Source organism: Pseudopipra pipra, chromosome 5, assembly GCF_036250125.1.
Source record: "Pseudopipra pipra isolate bDixPip1 chromosome 5, bDixPip1.hap1, whole genome shotgun sequence".
NCBI lineage: Eukaryota > Metazoa > Chordata > Aves > Passeriformes > Pipridae > Pseudopipra > Pseudopipra pipra.
Genome location: NC_087553.1, coordinates 65,603,977 through 65,626,211, shown reverse-complemented (window position 1 = coordinate 65,626,211; position 22,235 = coordinate 65,603,977). Strand labels below are relative to the sequence as shown.

Here is a 22,235-nt window from a genome sequence, read left to right as displayed (position 1 = left end):
CCCAAGTCTACACATATTTTTTGAGAGTACCCACAGCAAGAGGCAGATTCTAATGTAACCATAAATGTCAAAACTATAACTCGATACATTTCTGCTGGTGTATCATGCCATTCTTTTTAGTTCCTAATTTGACATAAAATTGTGAATTCTGCATTCTGAGTTCTAGACCTTTCAAACTTCACAGCCTTAGCACTTGACTAGGTTTCGTACCCTGCTGCTTAGGTCATCTTTGTTTTTTCCCAATTGTATTAAGGGCAAAATGCATTGGCAGTCTGAGAGTTACATACAAAAACCTGAACCTCCAACTTCTGAACTTTCCAAAGCCTGGCATTAAAAGCAGTGGAAGTTATCATTGTGCTCAAACTGAGAACCATGAACTCATCCCTCTTTCATATAAGCATTGACCTCTCATTTAAAAGACTAGAGGCACCCCTATCCCAGTAATTTTGAAAAGGGTGAACCTTGCTCAGTCTGTCACAAGAAAACCAGCTTTACTCATAGGAGCAAACCAGACAGCTGTATCCATTCAAATTAGTGATCCAAGGCCAGGGTGCAGGCTGGAGAAGTGCCCACAGTTATCCATACTTTTAACTGTTAACAGACCCAGCAGTATGGTTCCCGGCCTATGGCAATCTACTCTTTTAGCAATGTCTGTGCTCAGTGCAGGGTTAACATGAGGCAAGACTTGTTACCAAAAAATTCTGTAATGAGATGACCTGATATGGGAGTGGGCAGGGAGGGAGGATGGCCCTATAGTGTAGCCATAGGAATGTGAGCCATGCTGTGCCACTTGCCCTGATGGCCTGAGAAAGAAAATAGTTTATGTCCCATTTTATGTAATGTGTAAAAATAGCCTAAGGGATACTAAAACTGCTCTCTGGAACATGTTGTGATTCTTGCCCCTGCTGTTAAACTCAGAGTTTTTATTTCTCTTCTCCCTATGCTTCCTAGGGAAAAAAAAGTTGCTTTACATTTATAGCTATAACACAGATGGTTCAGGACTGCATCCCTGGAAGTCCTGAACTGAGCAGTTCAACATGACAGATTATGAGCCATAATTTAGGAGAAACTGTATTTGATGTTCCCTATTGGGTAATCTGAGGTGGTTTCCTAATTAGTATATTGGATTTTCAGATTGTCCTCTGAAGTTGTATTCTCTGTTCAAATCAGTCATAAATGTCCTTTGGTCTCAGTTAACTCATAGCAGAATCCAAAATCATCTTAAATTTCTGACCACAGATGTAAAGATGTAAGGAAAGAAATGCATTCACAGTTTTAGCTGTGGCAGCTTGAAAACCACACAACATTTCCCTGACCTACAGCAGAAAACACCAAAACAATGAAGTGGTTTGCAGGCTATACTTACAAGGGATTTAGAAGAAAGAGTGCATAATGGAATACAGAAAAGCAGTTTTAAATTTTTTTTTCAGAATAGTAGACTTCTTATATTGTCTTTTTATTTCAGAAGTGAATATTCATTATATTAAATATAAACCACAAATTTTCCTCATATCTGATAAACTATAAGCACATTAGTGGGAAAAATAATTTCATGGCTCATGCTGGAATTACTGAATTATTCATTCCTTTTTTTCACAGCTTTTCTTGGTCTAAAGTAAGAGAGATTATCTGTGAATCTTCACCTGCAGCTATAAAGGCCAGAGTAAAATGTTCTGAAATTACACCATCATCACAAAAACTGAAGTTGCAAGATTTGATGAGATCAGTTTTTTTACTCAGTCAGTTTGTTTATTTAGTGGTAGAGAAAGATGCAGTCTTGCTATTCTTACATGCTAGACATGAAATGACAGGATTCATCTTACCTACATCTAGTTGAGTGAATTAATTGTATAGCTCTCTTGATATCTGATAGAGGAGACATATATATCTTCAAAGGTCAGTTAATCTTCTCCTGAACAGAGAAACGAAGAGTTGCACACAAATGATTATGAGAGCTCTATCATTCCAGTAGCACAGAATTCGAGACAAATAATTTATCTCTCAAAAAATATGCATGTTCATACACTGAGCTGTTTGCTGAGAGGTTGCCATTTCTCACACTCTCATAGACCAATGGCAGGGGTGTTGGAACACACTTTAAAGTCCCTTCCAAACCGAATGATTCAATGATTCTATGATACATTCCAGATTGCCCACACATATATCACAGAATCACAGAATGTGCCAAGCTGGAAGGGACCCACAAGGATCATCAAGTCCAACCCTTCGCCCTGCACAGGACCATCCCCAAGAATCACATCATGTGTCTGAGAGTGTCATCCAAATGCTTCTTGACCTCTGTCAGCCTTGGTGCTGTGACCACTTCCCTGGGGAGCCTGTTCCAGTGCCCCACCACCCTCTGGGTGAAGAACCTCTTTCTAATATCCAACCTAAACCTCTCCTGACACAACTTCAAGCCATTCCCTCGGGTCCTGTCAGAGAAGAGATCAGTGCCTGCTCCTCCTCTACCCCTTCCGAGGAAGTTGTAACTGTAATGAGGTCTCCCCTCAGTCTCCTCCGGGCTGAACAGACCAAGTGACCTTGGCCACTCTTCATAAGGCTTCCCCTCCAGACTCTTCAAAATCCTCAATGCCCTCCTTTGGACTCTCTCTAGTAGCCTAATATCTTTCTTATATCGTGGTGCCCCAAACTGCACACGATTTTCAAGATTTGTGTGCAGATGAGGCTGTCCCAGTGCAGAGTGGAGTAGGACAATCCCCTCCCTTGACCACCTGGTGAGGCTGTGCCTGATGCCTCCCAGGACACGGTTGGCCCTCCTGGCTGCCAGGGCACTGCTGACTCATATTCAACTTGCATCGACCAGGACCTCCAGGTCCCTTTCTGTGGCATTGCTTTCCAGCATCTCATGCAGTAGCCTAAACAGCAAGTACTTTGTGCTTAGTTACTCCTTTGAATTAACTTCACTCAAGCTGTTCATTTTTCTGTAATACTTATAACATGATCTACCCAAAGGAAGCAACTAATTTAATCTTTCTTAATTTTATTCCAATAGCAAAATGAAGAAATAAAACAGATAAAAAGCAACTGAGATCTATAGAGAAAGCAGCCTTTTCTGGATATCTCTTCTTCATTTTTATCTTCTTCACAACCCTCTTGAGTGCCATTGTCCTTAATATTTGCAGTAGTCAGAATCTTTTTTATTCACCTCGGTGCTTAAAATCTTCTTCTGCTAGGGAGAAACACAAATAACAAATTAATTCTATAATTAGACAATTATATTTTCTTCCATACAGTAATTCTTCCTCTATTATTTGTAGGATTCTTTTCTGTCTACCACTTCCTCTGATTAAGATTTGGATTTTTGCATCTGTTCCTTTGATGTCCTAGGATAAGTCAGATTGCAAGTAACCTCCAGAGCTCTCCAGTCTAATGTCAGGTCGAAGATCAAACCAAGTTGCTCAGGGCCATATCTAGTCTGGTCTTTAAAATGTCAAAGGAGGCAGACTTTACAGCCTCACTGGCAGCCTGTGCCACTCACTGTCTGAATGTCCTGACATTAATTCTACACTTGTTTAGTTTGCTAATAAGCATATTCCTCTACTATATACTTGTGGTGGGTTGACCTTGGCTGGACGTCATGTGCCTACCCAGCCAGACAGGGGAGAGAGTAAGATGGAAAACAACTCGTGGGTTGGGATAAGGCAGTTTATTTAAAGCGGAAGCAAAGCAAAGTGAAAGATAGCAGGGTTTATTCTCTGCTCCCCATCAGCAGTGATGGTCGACCACCTCGGAGAAGCAGGGCTTCACAGCACACGTAATGGTTCCTCAGCAGGCAGCCACTGGAGACAATGAATGCCTGCCTTAGTGCTCCTTGCCTTTGCTTTTATATCTGAGCTGACGTCATAGGGTGTGGAATATCCCTTTGGTCAGCTTGGATCAACTGGCCCACTTGGTTTCCCCTCCCAGGATCTTGCCCTTGATTGAGGAAGAAGTGTTACGGTGTTGGTGCTGTGCTCAGCAGTAGCCAAAACACTGGAATGTTATCACTCTTCTAGCTGCCAATGCAAACCACAGCACTGTGAGGGCTATTGTGGGGAAGTGAACTCCAGCTCAGCCAGACCCAATACAATACTGCAAATAATTAATACAAAGAATAAAAGATTTTGTTATTTTCTCTCCAAGATTAGTTTCAGTGAGGAAGATGCAGAGAATTAGCTCTGGACTTCAACTCCTTATGTTAGAAATTAGGATTTTTATTTTTCAGAGCAGTTTGAAGACTGTACCTGAATGGGCTGGCAGAGCGGGTGCCCATCTCCAGTTCTTCTCAATTCTAAGAGTACAAGTTTTCTAGAAGTACTTTACTTTGAACAGTCTCATTGAAAATCAGAAAGTGTGACAGCTTCTATTTGTTTTTCTGATTGTTCCATTGTTTTTTTAGTGCTTTGAAAGTTGTGTTTCTTTATGAAGAGAATATTCTTTATGAAGAGAATATTCTCTTTATGAAGAGAATATTCTTTATGAAGAGAATATTCTCTTTATGAAGAGAATATTCTTTATGAACCTTGCCTCCCTTGAGGCAAGGTTGCCCTTTCCCTAGGAAAGGGGTTGGGAAACACAAATGTCAGTCCTCTAGTGTGGATGGTGGAGAGGAAGCACCATGGCAAAAGGACCCCAGGAATTGGGGTTTACACAGAACATAAGAGGCTGCAGAGAAGTAAAGAGAAGAAATAACCAGGCCTCAGTGGTGATGGAAAACAACTTCTTGGGATCAAAGACTACTTGGCAGTTTGCTTCAACTCAGAAATCCATTTAGTTGGTTGAAACAAAGCTTAAAGGACAGGCAAAGGGAGAGGTGCTTATGCCTGTTGTGTCTGATCTAGTTACTCCAAGTATTCTTAGTCATAAATTCCCTATTAAAAGAAACTAAATCCGCTTTTTTTTTTTTTTTTTTTTTTTTAATTAAACAACCCATTGTCTTCTTTGGAGAGATGTCTCTAAGGAAAACATATAGACAGATGCATCTCAGTATTTTGGCTGACTCTGGGTCCTGTCACAGAAAATTTTAGCACAGAGCATGGGTTTTTTTTTGCTAAAATTGGCTTGTTTAGTTTGACTTGCTGACTCATTTTTCCAGCTGGTCTGTCATTCTACTCAATTCCAGATGAGGCAAAAGGAAAAAGAATACTCTTTTGAATATCCCACCCTCTTGCCAAACCAAGTTACAATTAAAAACTCCAATTTTCATTGCAGTTCTTTATCTCTGTTAATTATCCAAGGAACAGTAAATCAGATATATTGTCGCCTGCTTGTTGTCAATAATTTAAATTCTAAATTCTTTATAGATTTGTTGCAGATTTAACACACTGCTTCTTTTCCCTAAATTACATACCATTTCGCAACTTGAATCCAATTCAGTGTTTCATTTTTACATTTGAGATCAAATGCTAGACAGTCCAGTCTAATTGACTCATGTGTTTTATACACACAAAAGAAAACCCACATGCTTTAGTAACTTTTAAACCAAAAGAAATATCAGGTCTCTAAAGTCTCTAACTAGTGGCCTTCAGTGGGTTTTTCCATAGTTTTTGAAGAGAACGTATTCTGAATCAAGCATTTAGTGGACACTAAACTAGAAGCAGTGTGAGTCCAAAAAAACCCAGGGGTTTGGTAGGCAGATACCTTGTGAGCTGAGATGTGCCAATAGAAAATACTATCGTGATATTCAAATCAGAAAAAAAAATATATTAATTGAATAGAAGCAGAACGATTCATTAGAACAATTATAGCTGACAGTTTGTAAGAGAAGTCAAGCATAAATGGGGGATGGCAAATGTTGTATATTATTAAAACAATAAATCAGATGTAAACACTCCAGGTGAACTCATGTTTGCACTATCAATACCGATATTTTCAAGGTAATAGAAGATATTTTTCATCTGTCTTAATCCATATGAACTACAAGAACAACATTTTACCATCACTAAGGCACAGTCACTCCCAGATCTGTCTGTGTAACCAAAAATGTGATTGGCTTGACTTTTTACTGGGGAATGACCCTATACAGAGAAGTCTTAAACTAAAAAACAAGCACTTGAACAGTATTCAGTGTAGCAGAGTAGTTGCTTTAATGGTCGTATGGATAAAGCAAATCAAAACATATTGTTAATTAAAAATGACATCTAGCACAAAGCTTTGTTTGCCCTCCTTGCATATAGGGGTCAAGTCTAATATTCACCATTTTCTAGCTGCTGATGGATGACGTAGAGCTATTCCTACAGCTCTTTGTTAATACTTAAGCTCTGATTATGTCACACAACTTTTGGTACTTATTTGAGAAATGAAGGTTTAGGTACTAGTTGCACATGCTGGACAGTATGATGAAAATTTGTATATGTTGTCATTAAAAAATTTAGCAATGATCAGTAGTTTACAGGGAATCTTTGCAATTTTATATTGTGAATATTATTTAAAGAAAACACTACCTTATTACTCAGTTGCAGCCTGCATGCAAATTAATTGTACTGTGTTTTGATTTTAATCATAGTCTTCAAGTTCCATAGAAAGAAATTTGTGTTCTGATTTCATGTCATGATCTGTGATTTGTACATTGAAGAGGTAAAGACCCATAAAGAAAGAGATGCCTGAAAAGGAAAAGCAGTCTGGTCGCTGGACAGAGGGACATGAATATAGTAAACAGTTTATTAAAACTGTTGGCAAAACATTTTTCCAGCTTTTACAGAAACACTCAGATTCTGAGCAAAATATTCAGCCAGAAGCTGAAACATAATATTTGTAATTTTTCTATGTGTCTTGTAGAATTTTTAATATTTATACAGTAATACCAGGATTGGTTTTAAAGTTTTCTCATTCAAATTAAAAGATTTGCATGGAAAATAATTTCAACTGAAAAGCCTGTTCTCAGTCCAAAACTCGGAGAGAATCTGGTGAATTCTCTCTGAAGCCATGACTCCTTACACTTGCTGAGATAGATTGGAGTTGCATTGTCTAAATGGAATAGAATTATGCTAATAAAACACATAACTTAAATGAATATTAAGAGCTTAAAGTAAAATATCAGAAACTTAACCCTTCTGTGAAAATCTGTTGAAGTAATTTAGTGGTTTTACATGAAAAAGACTGAAGTCTCAGCATAATGAGAATTTGGTTTCCGTAGTATCTGGAAATTTCATATTTTTTTTCCTGAAATTATTTTATATCCTAAAAAGTCCAAGTTTGCATTGCTTTGAATTCTGCTGCCATGCATATATTCTTTTCAATTCATTGGTAAACATCTAATATTATGTCAACTAATTTAACAAAACCTAAGAAGTTATAATTACCACCTTAGAAGAAAAAACTAAGAATTTAAATATTTCATGAACGATTACTAATGTAAGAACTTTGAAATATGAAAGATACATGAAAGAACATTCTTCTTGAGTTCTACTTCATGAACTAAATAATAGGAATACATAAAATGGCATAATTTATTATATCTTTTATCTTTCATATCTATTATGGTGACAAAATTGGAAAGTTCACTGTTTTCTTTTTCTGTTCATTTGTAAGAAAAATCCAAGTATCATTAACTTGAGAGTCACAGCTAACAAATTATGTATGGTTAAGTTGTATGCATTGTTTTTAACTTGCACAGGTACGTGTGTTCACATTTTCTGTTGGTCAACATAATTACGACAAAGGACCCATACAGTGGATGGCCTGTGAAAATAAAGGTACTGTGTTCTTCTCTGAAACTGATCTTCACTAGATCTTTGGATAGGTGATATCTTTATTATTCTCTAAAAGCAGCAGATTTTTCAACTGGATTTTTAGATTTATTGTATTCGTTAATAAAAGTTCCAAAAAGTATATGCGTATATGAAAAAATATCTATAAAAAAAAGCCTCTATGTTTATTTCTGAGTAATTTATTTAAAACTTCATGTTGTACAAAAATTACCACAGTAGTTTTTATATTAATAAAATGTTATTGTTCACTTTTGAGAATATTTGTTATAATAGCCATCTATGGAAAGATGGAACTGATGACAGATAAGAAATTAAGCAAAGCTGTTTTAAATTAAGTGGTCTGGACAAAAGGGTTTTTGTTTGGTTAGTTGGCTGGTTAGATTTCTTTCTGTTTTTCTCCAAAACTTACAAGGGATCAGATTACTTAGAATATTTTTCCCTTTTATATCAAAATTATTCTTACTGTGATTTCTTAGCTTCTGAGAGCATCTTGCATTTTCTATTTTTATCCTGATTATGTAGAGGGGAAAAAAAGTAAAAAAGGTGAAAGTAAGAAAGTAAAATGCTTTCTACATGGAATTTCTACATTAAATTTCCACATGAAAAATATTCTCAGAAATATTTTAAGAGTGTGAGAAAGAGGTATCTCAAATACCTTACAATATAACTATAGAAAAAGGCATAAGACATAAATGCAGATAAATAGAAAATATATAATTTATCAAACAATATTTGCTCATATTTCCAGGCCTGAGTGAAAATGTTAAAGTATTTTACAAATCAGTAAGGAGCAAGAGGTTAGAGGTGAGATAGATTACAGAGAGTCTTGAAAATTAAGATTGCTGGGGAAGGAGATAAAGGTACGTTCAGGCAGAAGAATAACATAATCAAAAATGAGAGAAAGGTATAGATACAGAAAAAAAGATACATAGAAGAATCCACAGCCTGTATGAATACTACACATATCACAACCTTATGAATCCCTCAGGATGCTAGCAAGTTTTGCAGAAGATACTGCAACTTCATGAAGAGCAGACTGTATTGTCAGATAACTACAGAAAATTGACATTTGTGTTTTGAACAGATTTTTTTTTTTCCTTACATCCTTGTATCTCAAAATACTGTGTGCATGTGATCTCGATTGTTTTAAAACAAATGAGAACCAGCTGGCTTAAAGCATAACCACCTATGCCATTGAGGAAAAACGATCATAATCTTCTTCCAAAATTGATGTGATTATTTGTTCCAACATCCAAAGAAGCAGTTTTATTTCATTTTTCCTTAATTAACGGTTTGTGTGTAGGGCAAAGGAAATGACTAAGCTCAGTACTCTTACCTCTCCAATCCTCTACTCCTTCTTTCCAATTTGACTTAAAATTTTCCTGGTCTCAAGATAAATCTCAGTGCTTGGCTTTAGTCTTATTAGTTCATATAGGCAATATTTCTAATTCAAACAAATAAGTAATAGAATAAAAGCTGAATAAAGACATTTCTCATGTTTAGTTAGAAGTAATACCCATTAGATTTTTTCATCCTTTCCACAGAATATCTTATATTTTTATACTACAAGTTCACTCTTGTGGCAGACCATAGCTATATTTGCATTCCTATACGCATTCAGCATATAATTATGTTGCTATCAGAGCATATTAAAATAAGCATTAAATATACTTGCTCATCATAGTAACTGGGATTTCATGAGTACAAACTCAGTACTTTGTCTAGCCTTTACCAAAACAGACAAAAGAAACACATCGTACACTCTCATTGCATAAGAGTAACTAGCTTGGTCTTGAATGGCATGGTGACCCATCCTATGTGGCCATGCACTGTGGTGGCATCTACTAGAAAAGTATTCATACATGATAATTCTAATAAAAATTAAACTAGAAATCACAAGCTAAATGAAATTCCTCAAGATTAAGAGACTAGCAAAATATTATAGTAAGATGACATTATTTCTGTTCCAAACTTTAGGTTATTATTATGAAATTCCATCTATTGGAGCCATAAGAATAAACACCCAGGTAAGTGTTTTGGCCGAATCCAGGTCAGTTTTAATACACAGAAGTGGAGTAATTCCTGTTCTTAAATATGTTTTCTTTTCCCATCTGCTTGAATCAATTAAAGTTTAAGTTGCACTACATTAAAAACAGAGAAAAAAATAAGGCTTTCTTTGAAATATGAGGGATTATTCTGTTAAAGTATTCTAATTTTTTCTTTTAAGTGATTGCAGTGAGCCCATTTAAAATGTGGTCCCTGTTTCCCTGGCCAGCTGGTCCACAGCAGCCTGCATGCATACTTGTCATGTTAACATCCTCTAAAGAGGCTGACCATGTGCACACAATAGAGCATCTGAAGTGTTCTGTGTCCTACAGACCTCTGCAAAAGGACTATGTCTGTGTCTCAGTTTTTCTCTGTGCCTTGCATAGTCCCTCAAACTTTGACGCTGAGACATGACAGCAATTTTGTTATAAAGTTCTACAAAACCAGTAATTTTTTATAATGTGACTAGACATTCATAGTCCACCTCCTGCCATACTTACAGCATGGTCCAAAGGGTTTGTATCACGTGGAGAAGGCTGTGGATGATTGTGAGGGTGTAGCCCTGCTAGAGTTTCTGAACTCATCTGGGCAGACACGCTACAATCCTGCTTATAGGAGGGGTTCCTGGATGGATCCAACCTCTGCAAGAGACATCATTTTTCCCTTCAAAAAGAATGCAGGAATGTTTTAACAGACATGCACGTAGTTAACTAAGGGCACAGGACTCTGGCATGACCTGATGGGATCCAAACTAACAGTGTAGAAGAGGAAGTATTCTTTTCAGTTGTCTGAAAGTCCCTGTACTCACATGTCCAGAACAGCAGAGAAATATCATGGCAGTTCTTTGTCCTTCCGAGGCCAGGCATGATATTTTTTGGCAGAAAATAAGAGTCCTTTTTTTGGCTTGAGTAAGTGTTCTTTGATTCTGTTAAACTCTTCCAAATAGTGTCTGGCAAGAAGTATCCCTAATATGTTCAGTCAAGTAGAAAAGGTTGAAAAGTGAAACAAGTTTGATGGCACCCACTGCCAAAGCAGTCCAGAAATCTGACATCTCATGAGATCACCCAAGTTAGCTGCACTTACAAACTGAAGGAAGGCAGGAACTATGAGGTTTTATAACTGTGATTTTTTTTTTATTTCAATAGAAGTTATGCAAGTTGTTGCTGTAGGAGCTTAACATACCCAACTGTTACACCACTCACCCTCCATCGCCCACTCTCTCTTCTGGGTTGAAGGTTCTGCAATCTGCTTGTAATTTCATTATGTCATTAGCAATTAATTTTGGAATAAAAATAGTTGTGATTCTCACTTCATGGAAAGAGAGTTGTGGTGAGTTAGGTCCATGTGACTGAGGCTGAAATACAGAAGTTACCTTGTTGGTAAATACTGCAAACTGAAGACTGAAACTTTGTGTAGTACAGTTTTAAAGCAACAATTAAATGCTACTCTTATATTAGTGGTGAATTTTGAATTTTTTTCCCTGATATTGTTTTTATTTTATTATTGTTTATTTTTATATTGTTTGGGCTCTTTGATCTAATAACTGCCTTCTGATAAGTTTATTACACTTTTTGGCAGGAATATCTGGATGTTTTGGGAAGACCAATGGTTTTAGCTGGAGAGAAAGCCAAACAAGTCCAATGGACAAATGTCTATCTGGATGCTCTGGTATGATCTCTATTTATCTCTAGTAAAGTAAGAATTTTAGAAAATCAGTAACCACATGTGTCTCTTTTCCAGAGCATCCAGTTTCTTACAGTTCCAAACGTAATATTCTTGTGTTTCTGACATCCATACAGTTCAATATAGCAACCTCTAGGAACAGAGCTGTTTCTAGCATACTAGTCAGTACTTGCACCTAGTATCCTTCTAAGTGTCCTGAAATTTAACAGAGAAAAGCAAATTATTCTACGCAGATTTTTAAGTGTAGGTCCCTGTTGTCCTCAGCTTAAGAAAAGAAAAAAGGAGATAGTTTTCCAGTGTTCTACTTGCTGCAGTAAAGGTAATTTGTTAAATTACTGGTGAGGAATTCTTAGTTTTTCCGCTTTTTTTTTTTTTTTAAGAGTATTCCAGGTAGAACAAAACCTGTCAGTATTACTTGGTATTTGTACAGATTTTGAACTTGGATCTTTAAGATATCATGGTTGTAATTGCTTGCTTGCTCAAGGTAATGGTTTCTTTAACTGGAGAGTATACAAGTGGGAAATAAACAAAAAGATATATACAATGCTTTCTTACTGCTGAATTTATCACTTTGCTCTCGTAAAACAAACACGTTTGGGAAACTACAAAAGTCGAAGTATTATTAGCAGGAGTGTAATCTGTTGCTCTAGATAACATTCTTCTGAATTACTTTAACAGTGCAAAAAAATACTGCAAAATGGTATTTGGAATCATGTATTTATCCACGTTCATGTGGTCATCTACTGTCATGTGTAAAAAATCCTTTTCTTCCTGTGCGTCGGTAAAATTTTTATCAACGTAGAGTTTTTATTATCAATATAACTAAGCATGACACAGAGGAACTAGTTTTAATTTGGAATTTCAATGGCCAGAAGTTCATTATCCATGTTTTTTTTTATTATTGTTGAGGTACTGACTGGAAACATACAGGATGTGATGACAAAAGTTCGTATGTTCTGTACACATCCTGTTGTAAATCCAAAGATAAATTTGTAACTAGAGATAGAGAGAGATCAGTTTAGTCAAGTAAAACGAGTGGTACCTGCAGGCATTTGTTGTGTTACTATATATATTCAGTGAGCTCATTCAGTCTTTCCTTCAATCTTTTCTCCGTTCATGTGTTATATATGTGGGTTTGTGTATATATAATTATGCATACATACACACACACATATATAGTTATATATAAATAAAGTAGGACAACACAAGGTAAACTATTGAAGTAAAGGCTGAAATTTGTGGACTTGCTCATCGCAGATGAGAGCATAACGGCACAGGTGTATCTAACCCACTCTGAAGCCTTTTCCTGATTCTTGGTTTTTTGAGGAAGTGGGACTAACTTATCACATTGGTTCATTATCTTAAATTCCCTAAAAAAATTTCCTCATGTGGAGCTTAAAATTCTCTTGCTTGTGCCTCACTGGATTTATTCCTATTGGTCTTACTGTCCAGCAACTGTTTTGGGGCTCAGACTAAAGTAATGCAAAGTGCATTACATGAGGCCACATTAGAATTGTCCTTAAACCCAGGTTATCAAATTCTAAAGAGATGCTTTCATTTGAGGCTTGCTTTCAAGGCTGTCTTTAACAATTTGATGTATTTGTAGCAATTCACACCTTTTTTATAGCCCTGTTCCTTTGGATTCTATTACTGTGTTGCTCTTGCATCATTTTCTGCAAGATAATCCCAGAATTTTCAGATACTTTTAGGTTTATCAGTTAGGCATAATTTATTCACAATTATTCTCCTATTTAACTCTACTTTTTTTTCTTTTTTTTTGCAGAGGGGGGTAGATGGTGTTATCCCCCATACATACCCCTCCTGTTTCATTATGTATCTTCAATTTACTTCTAAATAATGTCCTCTCTCTTTTCCATTGATTCATCCCCATTTCTCTTATTCTCCTACAAAGTCCACTTTTCTCCACCTGTGCTAATCCTTGGATTGTTCTAATATATTATAGTTCAGTATTTGCTGTTTAATTAAAAAGTCTTTTTTCCCCTATTTCCTAGGAGCTGGGCCTTGTGATTACAGGAACTCTACCCGTCTTCAATCTAACAAGGGAACAAAATGGGAAAATTGTAAGCTGTTCTTTAAAGGGAAAGAAAAAAAAAAAAAGAAAAGGCAGCAGTTATTTAAATTAAATTAATTACATTTAAAGGCCTTGAAAAATGTGTATTTCCGTAGAGCATTTTGCATTCAATTGTCTTGTACATCAGAAACAAAAGGGTCATATCTAGTTACCTGATAACCTTTTGGGGACAAGCAAATACAGTGCACCCCTTTTCGTCATTCTGAGTTTCAGGATATGACATTTTTTGATCCATCATTGTGACTTGGTGACAGTGGGAATGCATTAGGTGCTCAACAGATGGGACATAGATGATGATATTATTTAGACCTTGCCAAAGAAAGGACTGTTCAGATAAATTTATAGCAAATCCTTGAAGCTATGACAGACATTTCAGGGTAAAAGGCAATGATATAGAGAATTTAAATTAGTTGGTTGTAATGCTAGTAGAAAAGAGCACTGTATACTTAGATTAAATTTTAAGTGTTAAATAAATACAATTGCCCATTCCTATTACTGTCTGAGATGGAATCAATTCATGTCCTCTTCACAAAATCAAAATGCTGCTTTTTTAAAAACAGTCCTAGAATATGCTTTACAGTGTATGGTAAAATATTGTACATTTGGTGTGATACTCATGTTCACTCAGGTCAAAATATACAGAAATTTACACAAGCTATTCTTTGATTCAGTTTCTCAGGTATTATGTAGACTCAGAGTGAATAAATGAGAATTTGATCACTAGCATTTCTTTTATTCACCTTCAGAATAGTTCTCGTAGTTTCCCTTTGAAAACAAAGCAACAAACCAACCAAACAAAAAAGTTTCATAATCTTATCCACAAGACAATGCCTGGAATTGATTGAGTCTGGTTCAAAGTGAGACTACTGATTATCAAAGGATGTCTTTCTGAGAAATAAAACAGATATGGCCTAGTACAGAGAAACAAGAAGAGAACTTGAAACTGCTCAACTTATATTTCTGCCTGAATTTATTTACAGACTGCAAGATACCTCCTCCAATAAATTTTACAAATTTATTTAATATGGAGAAGAGATTCAGGTGATAATATGTAAATGACTGCCCTCCTCTTCTGTAGTAGGAAAATAAATGTAAATGTAAAATGTAAATGTAAAATGTAAAATGTAAATGTAAAAAGTAAATGTAGTGCCTGAGTCCCTAATTTCAAATGCTGTTGATTCTTACAATCACTTTTTTTTGTTGTGATTTTTTTTCATTCATCTTTATACCATAGCCAAAAGAGTTAGTTGTTTTGAGATCTCACTTACCAATTGCCCAACCTAAATATGCAAAAGTAGCTCTATGTTTCTACTAGTAGTTTAGTACATAATTGGCAATATTATTGCATCACTTTTGCTTTCACCTGTTTTGTTCTTACATATATTGTTTATTCATCCAGGAAATTAACTATATTCCTCTTCATAAACAATTTTCATATTCTATACTAAATTCTGAATTTATTAAATTTTATTTTGAATTACTTTGACATTATTTAAAATATTTAGAATAGACACATAAGTAAATAGGCAACTTCTCAAATTGTATCTGCCAATCAAGAGATGAAGGCAAAAATAAAAGTTTACTGACTGCTGCAGTTATTCTGCATTGTAAATATGTCAAACATATACTAACATTTTGGAATCTTACCAGAATCAACTGATTCTTGGAGTAATGGGGGTCGATGTCTCTTTGGAAGACATAAAAAAACTGACACCCCGATTTACGGTAAGCTGCTTGCATTGGTGGTTTCTCTTTATGTATGATTTATTTTTGATTTCTGTGCATGCTTTTACAAAAGTCATACAGTAATGACTGGATTTGAGTCAAAATACCAGCAGGCTTCTTTTCATATATTCTTTTCCATTGTTGTACATTTTCTGGTGGTTTTCTTTCCAGCCATATGTGTTTCTGTGTGATCTTTCCATCAGGATGCATCTGTAAAACTCAACTTTTACATTGGAGGATATATTCCAATTATTTTCCTGTAGCTTAAAGCATTGCCCTTTAGTTGAGTGTTTGGTTGTTAGTGTAGAGTACACAATCATTTCAGCTGATTTGGTGGTTTTATAGGACAGTTTTATAGGACAGTTCTTTATAGAAAAGTTCTTTAATATACATGTCTGTCTGTACCCTACTCAGTATGATTGATTTATATATGTAGACATCTAGTGCTGAAATTTCTGACCAAATAACTAGTACTGTGGACAACAACAGCTGAGAAAGCAAAGGAACATCACGAATTTGACTGAAGGCAGATGCAAAGTCCTACATCTAGAATGGAATAATCCCGTGCCACAGTACAGGCTAGGACAGACTGCCTCAAAGGGCAGGAAAGGACCTGGGAGTTGTGGAGGACACGTAGAACATAAGTTAGCAGTTTGCCTTGGCAGTAAGGGAACCAACTGTGTAGTGAACACCTGCATCAGGAGTATTGTGTCCAGATTTGGTCTTCTAAGTGTAAGAAATACACTGAGACTCAGCACAGAGCCACTAAGTTTACCAAGGGTCTGGAGTACATGGTACACAAGAAGGAGCTGAGAGATGGATTCAGGCTGAGGAAGGAACCTAATGGGTTACCTAATGAAGGTTATGGAGAAAATGGACCTGGACATTGCCTCAACAGGAGGCAATCAAGATAGGTGTGGCAATGGAAATTCCAACTGGAATTAAGGAAAAAAAGGGAGCAGGTTGCCCAGAGGGATTGTGGAATTGCCACTGGAGGTATTCAAAGACTCTTTGAAACCTAGTCCAACTTCAAAGTTGGACGTTAGTTTGAAGTTATCTTTGCTTTCAGTGAAGTTTTGTACCAGCTGACCTCCAAAGGTCCCATCAGGCTAAACTGTTCTTTAAGTTTATGATCCTAAAATAAATATTAAGAAATTATTCTTTCTATGTTAGTATCTGATACTTCTTGAAGCCTGAGGCAGTGTATTTTCCACAGTGTGAAAATTTCTTGAAAACCATTAATTACTTATTCTTTATTACTTAAAACCTTATAATGGTCAACTTAATTTCTGCCTTTCAGCTTTGTCCAAATGGTTACTATTTTGCCATTGATCCTAATGGGTATGTGCTCCTGCATCCAAATCTCCAGCCAAAGGTATGAAACACCTTCTAATTTTTTTTCTCTATAATAAACGGGCATTGTCAGAAAAAATCAGAAACTAGAAGCTGCTGAAAGTCCAAGAGAGCAATAGCAAAGAATTCTCAGTTTTGTGGGTGTCAGGAAAATCTATGGTACATGTATGGTTTTCTTCAAATCCACTTTAACCAGCACAAAGGCCAGCTTTGGTTTGTATTGAATTTAGTTATCAATAAAATAAAAAAATTATACATTTTGCATGCACATTTATACATGTGAAGTTTTTTTGTATGTAGTTTGCTTATTTTCTGTTTACCAGAGCAGAAACCTGAGCTGCAGAATTGTGATGGACATAGCTGAGCATCCCTTCCCAGAATGTTAGATTTTTAGTAGTTTAACTTGAGAAAGGTCTTTCTTCTTTAAAGATGAAATTTTTATCTAAATATGATTAGGACACAATTTTCCTCAAATTTCAGGAAAATCAAACCCAAATATTTCAGTCTGGCTCTTTATCCATTAACAGAATCCTGACCTTGTGGAGACTCCTACATTACATTATCTTCTTAAATAACTTGTCACTCTGATTTTGATGAGAAATTTCAATACGAATGGATGTGTTTTTTTTCTGAAATCATAAGTTTAATATTTGTTTTAATGAAAAGTCTCTCCATATGAAACAATCTTCTGTTTAGTGGGCTTTTTGAAAATTCTCATATTTTAATTCCATTGGAAACATAATTTCAGTAAATTTTGTCCCTTGAATTCAAAGAGCACAAATGGAGTGTTATATAAAAGGCAAAGTTAAAATTTATTTAAGTAAAAAATAAATAGAAAAATCAGTCTGGATGGACAGAAATGTACAGATTCTTTACAGATAAAAAGTTAAAAACAATAATGAATCCCTGTAAGTATTAGGGACTAAAGAATATATCCATGTAGTTCAGCTGTCAGCATGGAAATTTATCTCCTTAAGATGGTTTGAGCTGTTTATCAGAGAATCACAGAATACGCTGAGTTGGAAGGGACCCACAAGGATCATAGAGCCCAACCCTTAGCCTTGCAAAGGGCCATCCACAAGAGTCACACCATGTGTCCAAGAGTATCATCCAAATGCTTCTTGAGCTCTGTCAGGCTTGGTGCTGTGACCATTGTCCTGGGGAGCCTGTTCCAGTGCCCAATCACTGTCTGAGCAAAGAATGTCTTTCTAATATCCACCTTAAACCTCTCCTGACACAACTTCAGGCCATTCCCTCAGGTCCTATCACTGATCACCACAGAGAAGAAATCAACGCCTGCCCCTCCACTTCCCCTTGTGAGGATGTTGAAGACCCCAATGAGATCTCCCCTCAGTCTCCTTTTCCTCAGGTTGAACAAAGTACTCTCAGCAGCTCCTTATATCTTTCCCCAAGGCCGTTCACCTTATATGAATGACCAAGATGAATGCAAGCTGCCAATACACAGATAAATAAGGCTTTTAAGCTTTAGTGGTACCCTACCCCTATGTTATCTTTCAGCACACAGTACATTTGAGAGAAACTTCTTGATGGAAGTCAGTATTTTCTGCCTTTAGGCAAGGAAATAATATATTTTTTTTTTATAAAGTAGATGTATATCATCACTTTTTTCCTCCCAGCCATGTTCCACGATTAGTAGCAAGTCCTTGACCTTTGCAACTTTCCTTCTATAATCCTGTCATAGCTACAATTGTCAAAGACAGAAAAAGAAATTAAGAATTCATCTACATATTTTAGTAATTAATTTAATTCTTAAGCTGGGGGAAGTCTGCTTTGTGAATATTTGAATTAATTTCCTGGTGAATTAATTAATATGTTTGAAATCTTTTGCCAAGTGTATAATGCAAGAAGAAAGAAAAAAGTGCTTCTGAAGAAAGAATAACTTGATCGTAACTATTAATGAAATATCCCTTTTGAGTTATTTTTAAAGTCTCTTTTAAAAAATAAAAGGAAAAAATGGAAAATAAGGTTTTTATATAGATTTCAGAATTGAGAAGAATCCAATGTATATCTGCATTGGATTTTCATGCGTTAAGAAATGAAAGTGACCCATTTTCTCAATTAGACCTATTTTCTCAATTAGATATTATAGTAATTCAGATGATGACAAGTGACCTATTTACATTTTCCATATATGCAAATTAATCTATCTTTTCATTAACAGGAGTAATACAAGAAGAAGCAATGCAGTATTCTCATTTTAGGCATATTCTTGTGAGAAACTGATGGATATGGATTATATTTATCTCATATATGTTGTTATCCTGCAGTATAGCATCATAACATTGGAGAATAAAAATCTTTGATAGCTAAAATCTCAGCTCATCTGAACTAATTTTGACAGTCTGAGATGGATTATTAGGATGCTAATTGTCATGATTGCTTTGTATAGTTTTCTTCCTAAAAGGATATGGAAGTTTAGAGATGCTTTCCCATACTGCTCAAATATTTGATTTAGATTATGCTTAAAACAGTATATTTTATAAGTGATAATTTTTGTGTTGTAGAATAATGTCTAAATGTAATATTAAGCATATGCATAATTAAGCATATTATTATTGTTATTGTTGTTATTAACAGTTACACAGACTAGACTTTTTCACTCCCAGTTTGTTTGGGGTGGTGCATGCTATTCAGACTGATACAAGAACTACGTTTTAAAACTAAGGTACACTGCAAAGACAGATTATTTAGAATTCATGGAGTTTCTTTAACATGTCATATTAATTTTAGTTGAACCTCCTGGTAGCCGTTAATGTATTAACCAACAACATCTTAACCCTTTCTGCCAGCAATTTTTCAATAGATCTAAACTAAAACATAACTACGTCTTTATCTTTGAAGAGGTGAGGGTTTCTTAGACTTCCAACGCTTCCTTCTTCTGAATGTCTTCTGCTTTCCTTCTGAAAATCTATTTCTTCTGATCACAACTGGTTCAACATAATATTTTGATAAGTTTTTTTGCATTATCAGCTCAAAGAAAGAAGGCCCTAGAAATTTAGAACTTGTGAAACTGTTTACACAACTGATGAAAGTTAACAAAAACAAGTTCAAAAACTTAATAAAATCATCAAAAACTTTGACATCATGTTCTTATTTGCACATGAAAACTGTGTCTAAGCATAACATGAGAAATCCTTTTTTTTAATAATTTTTCAGTTTAATATAGTTTTAAACTGCTTAAAATGCCATTTTTTATGTTTGTGTAGTTATATTACAAGTGTTTAATTTTATGTTTCACTGTAAATTTTTTTTGTGTATCTCTGTGTTTGTGCATGTATTTTTCCCATTGTCCTGGGAGAGAACAGGTGGTTATGCCACCAAATAAACAGTCACTGAAGTGAGTCCATTAAGCGTGTATTAACAAGCTTAATCCTAATTAGATTTTGAAAATAGTAAATAATTCGACTTTCCAGTCTGTTCTAAAGATTAGCATCCTTTTGTTCATTTTTACTATGGTTCTGATCAAAATCCATTTAATGATAGTTTTAAAACTCCATATGCCTTCAGTGAGGTCCAGTATTTTGTTTTCTAGTTTGTGGTTATTTAAGAAATTAAAGAGGAGTTGAGTTTGAAGAGCAAATATAACAAAACAAGAAGTGAACTCTGCATTCTATATTTTATGCTGTCAGAGTATGTGGGAGGGACATCTCTCTGTTAAATTAATTCACATTAACATGTCTGGTTTTTGTTTCTCTAGACAAAACCTGTATGTAATTCTGACAGAAAGCTCAGAACTCCTGATCAGAATGAGGGCTAGTCTCTGATTCCAGTAAATGTACACTGGGGAGCACAGATGTTGAGGAAAACCTTCTCTTCTATAAGTAGGCTGTTTACTAATAGTGCAAAAATATAAATTACTGCTTTTTTGTTACTTCAGCAAATTGGTGTGGGCATACCCAAAGTTAAATTGAGAAAAAGGAGACCCAATGTACAGGTAACTTTGGATGGAGGTGATTAGTGCATTAGAATGCATAGACCTGGATATACAATTAGAAAGCTTCTGCCCTGCTTACTAGGAAAAATCTAACTAGAGAATTGTTTATTGTGACAAACAGCTTCCAAAGCATGAAGCTTGCATCCTTCCTTGTTTAAACAATAGAAAAAATGCTGTAGTGAAGGGCATTCCATTAAATTATGGTGCTTTACTAATAGGTGCTAATTAGAGTCATGCTGTAAAAATTCTTCTTTGGATTTTGAAATTAATTTGAAGACTGGAAATAAAAAGAGACTGCTTGTGCTGGCTTTGCTTGCATAAACCCAAAGTCAAGAGAAGATCAGAAGATCATTCTGATGACTTTATTGGCAAGTTTTATAGTACGGTATATGCTGTATAAAATGACTGTATTTTAATGAGCTGTTCAGGTTTTTTCCCGGGAAAATCAGGGTAGGGTATGTGTTCTATCTGCTATTTACATTGGGTTTCTCGTTTTAGGAGACCCATCTCCAGAGAATTAGTTGCTGTTAACCTGAACAGGGAAACTAGTCCTGTTTATGTGTCGCAGCCCCTGAGCAGAAATCACTTTGTGAAAACATAAAAATCATTAAAGAAATAAATTATCTATGTAACTAGCAAAATAGTAAACTTAAATACAGTATGTTATGTTAATTCCTTACACATATGGGAATCTATAATGCAAGACTTCTGGCTTGCATAGCAACACCACTAAAATGTTGTGTAAAATACTGATTTAACTCAACTAAGTGATTTCACCAAATTTCAGGTGGTTGCCTTTATACCACATGTAGAAGGCCACCTCTGTGCTGGATTTTTTGTTAGTGCACTGGAGAAAGCAGCACTAGAAGATAAAAAAATCTCAGTTTCCTGAGGATGCCTGGCTCCTCAGCGTGCTGTGGTGTGGTTTGGCTGGTGCTGGGTTTGCCTGGCTGTGCTGGCTGCCCAGTGAGTTGCAGCACTGGAAAAGCTCTGGGCTCCCATCCACTCCAGATGCTCCTTTGTCTCCATCTGTGGCCCAGGATTTTGCTGACTTTTTATCATCATTTCTTTTAAAAGCCTAATAGCCTGTCTTCATTAGTACTACAGATAAGAGTAGGAACTAAGTTCCTGCAACACAGCAAAGAAGGCCTTCCCCTTCCATAGAATTTGTGAGAATACTGACCTCCCAAAACAAATGGCAATGATAATTTAATTACCACTTGTTTTATGTTGCTGCACCAGTTCTTTCTTTCTTTGTTTCCTTCTTTAGTTGTCATTGAAATTATAGATCCTTACCTTTATTTGTCATGCTGAAAGTGGATTGCACTCCTTTTGTTTGCATGCTTCATTGCTAGTGATTTACTTCTGTTTTGTTAAGTTGTGCTGGTGAATGTGGTGGTGTGCTTATTCCAGTCATGTTACATGCATGACTGGATAAGGAGAAGAGCAAACTGAATGTTTGTTTCTTCGAGGCTTGGAATAAACTCCACTAAATGGCAACCTTGGAAATAAAAATTATGGAGCCCAAATACTGGTAAAAACACATTCTTGGGGGGAAAAGATGTAAGGAGGAAACAGTCTTCAATTTAAAGTATGAGTTTAAAAATATTCTAATTTCGAGTGGGGTTTTTTTGCCTCAGGCACATCACAGAATGTATTTATAGATGCTTTG

The 22,235-nt window shown here is 35.7% G+C and overlaps 1 protein-coding gene across 8 annotated transcripts in view; it reads left to right on the top strand.

Annotated features, from left to right (window-relative positions):
• The window catches only part of CACNA2D1 (calcium voltage-gated channel auxiliary subunit alpha2delta 1), a 376,639-nt gene that overhangs the window by 310,795 nt on the left and 43,609 nt on the right, over positions 1-22,235 (top strand). For 5 of the 8 annotated variants that reach the window (XM_064656437.1, XM_064656436.1, XM_064656435.1 and 2 more), the window contains exons 13-19: positions 7,616-7,694; positions 9,687-9,736; positions 11,334-11,423; positions 13,451-13,519; positions 15,181-15,255; positions 16,556-16,630; positions 20,507-20,563. In XM_064656437.1, the coding sequence (XP_064512507.1) occupies positions 7,616-7,694; positions 9,687-9,736; positions 11,334-11,423; positions 13,451-13,519; positions 15,181-15,255; positions 16,556-16,630; positions 20,507-20,563 (495 nt within the window). Of the gene's footprint in view, positions 1-7,615; positions 7,695-9,686; positions 9,737-11,333; positions 11,424-13,450; positions 13,520-15,180; positions 15,256-16,555; positions 16,631-19,206; positions 19,813-20,506; positions 20,564-22,235 lie in introns of those variants that run through there. The other 3 variants (XM_064656439.1, XM_064656438.1, XM_064656441.1) reach the window with 2 other exon arrangements.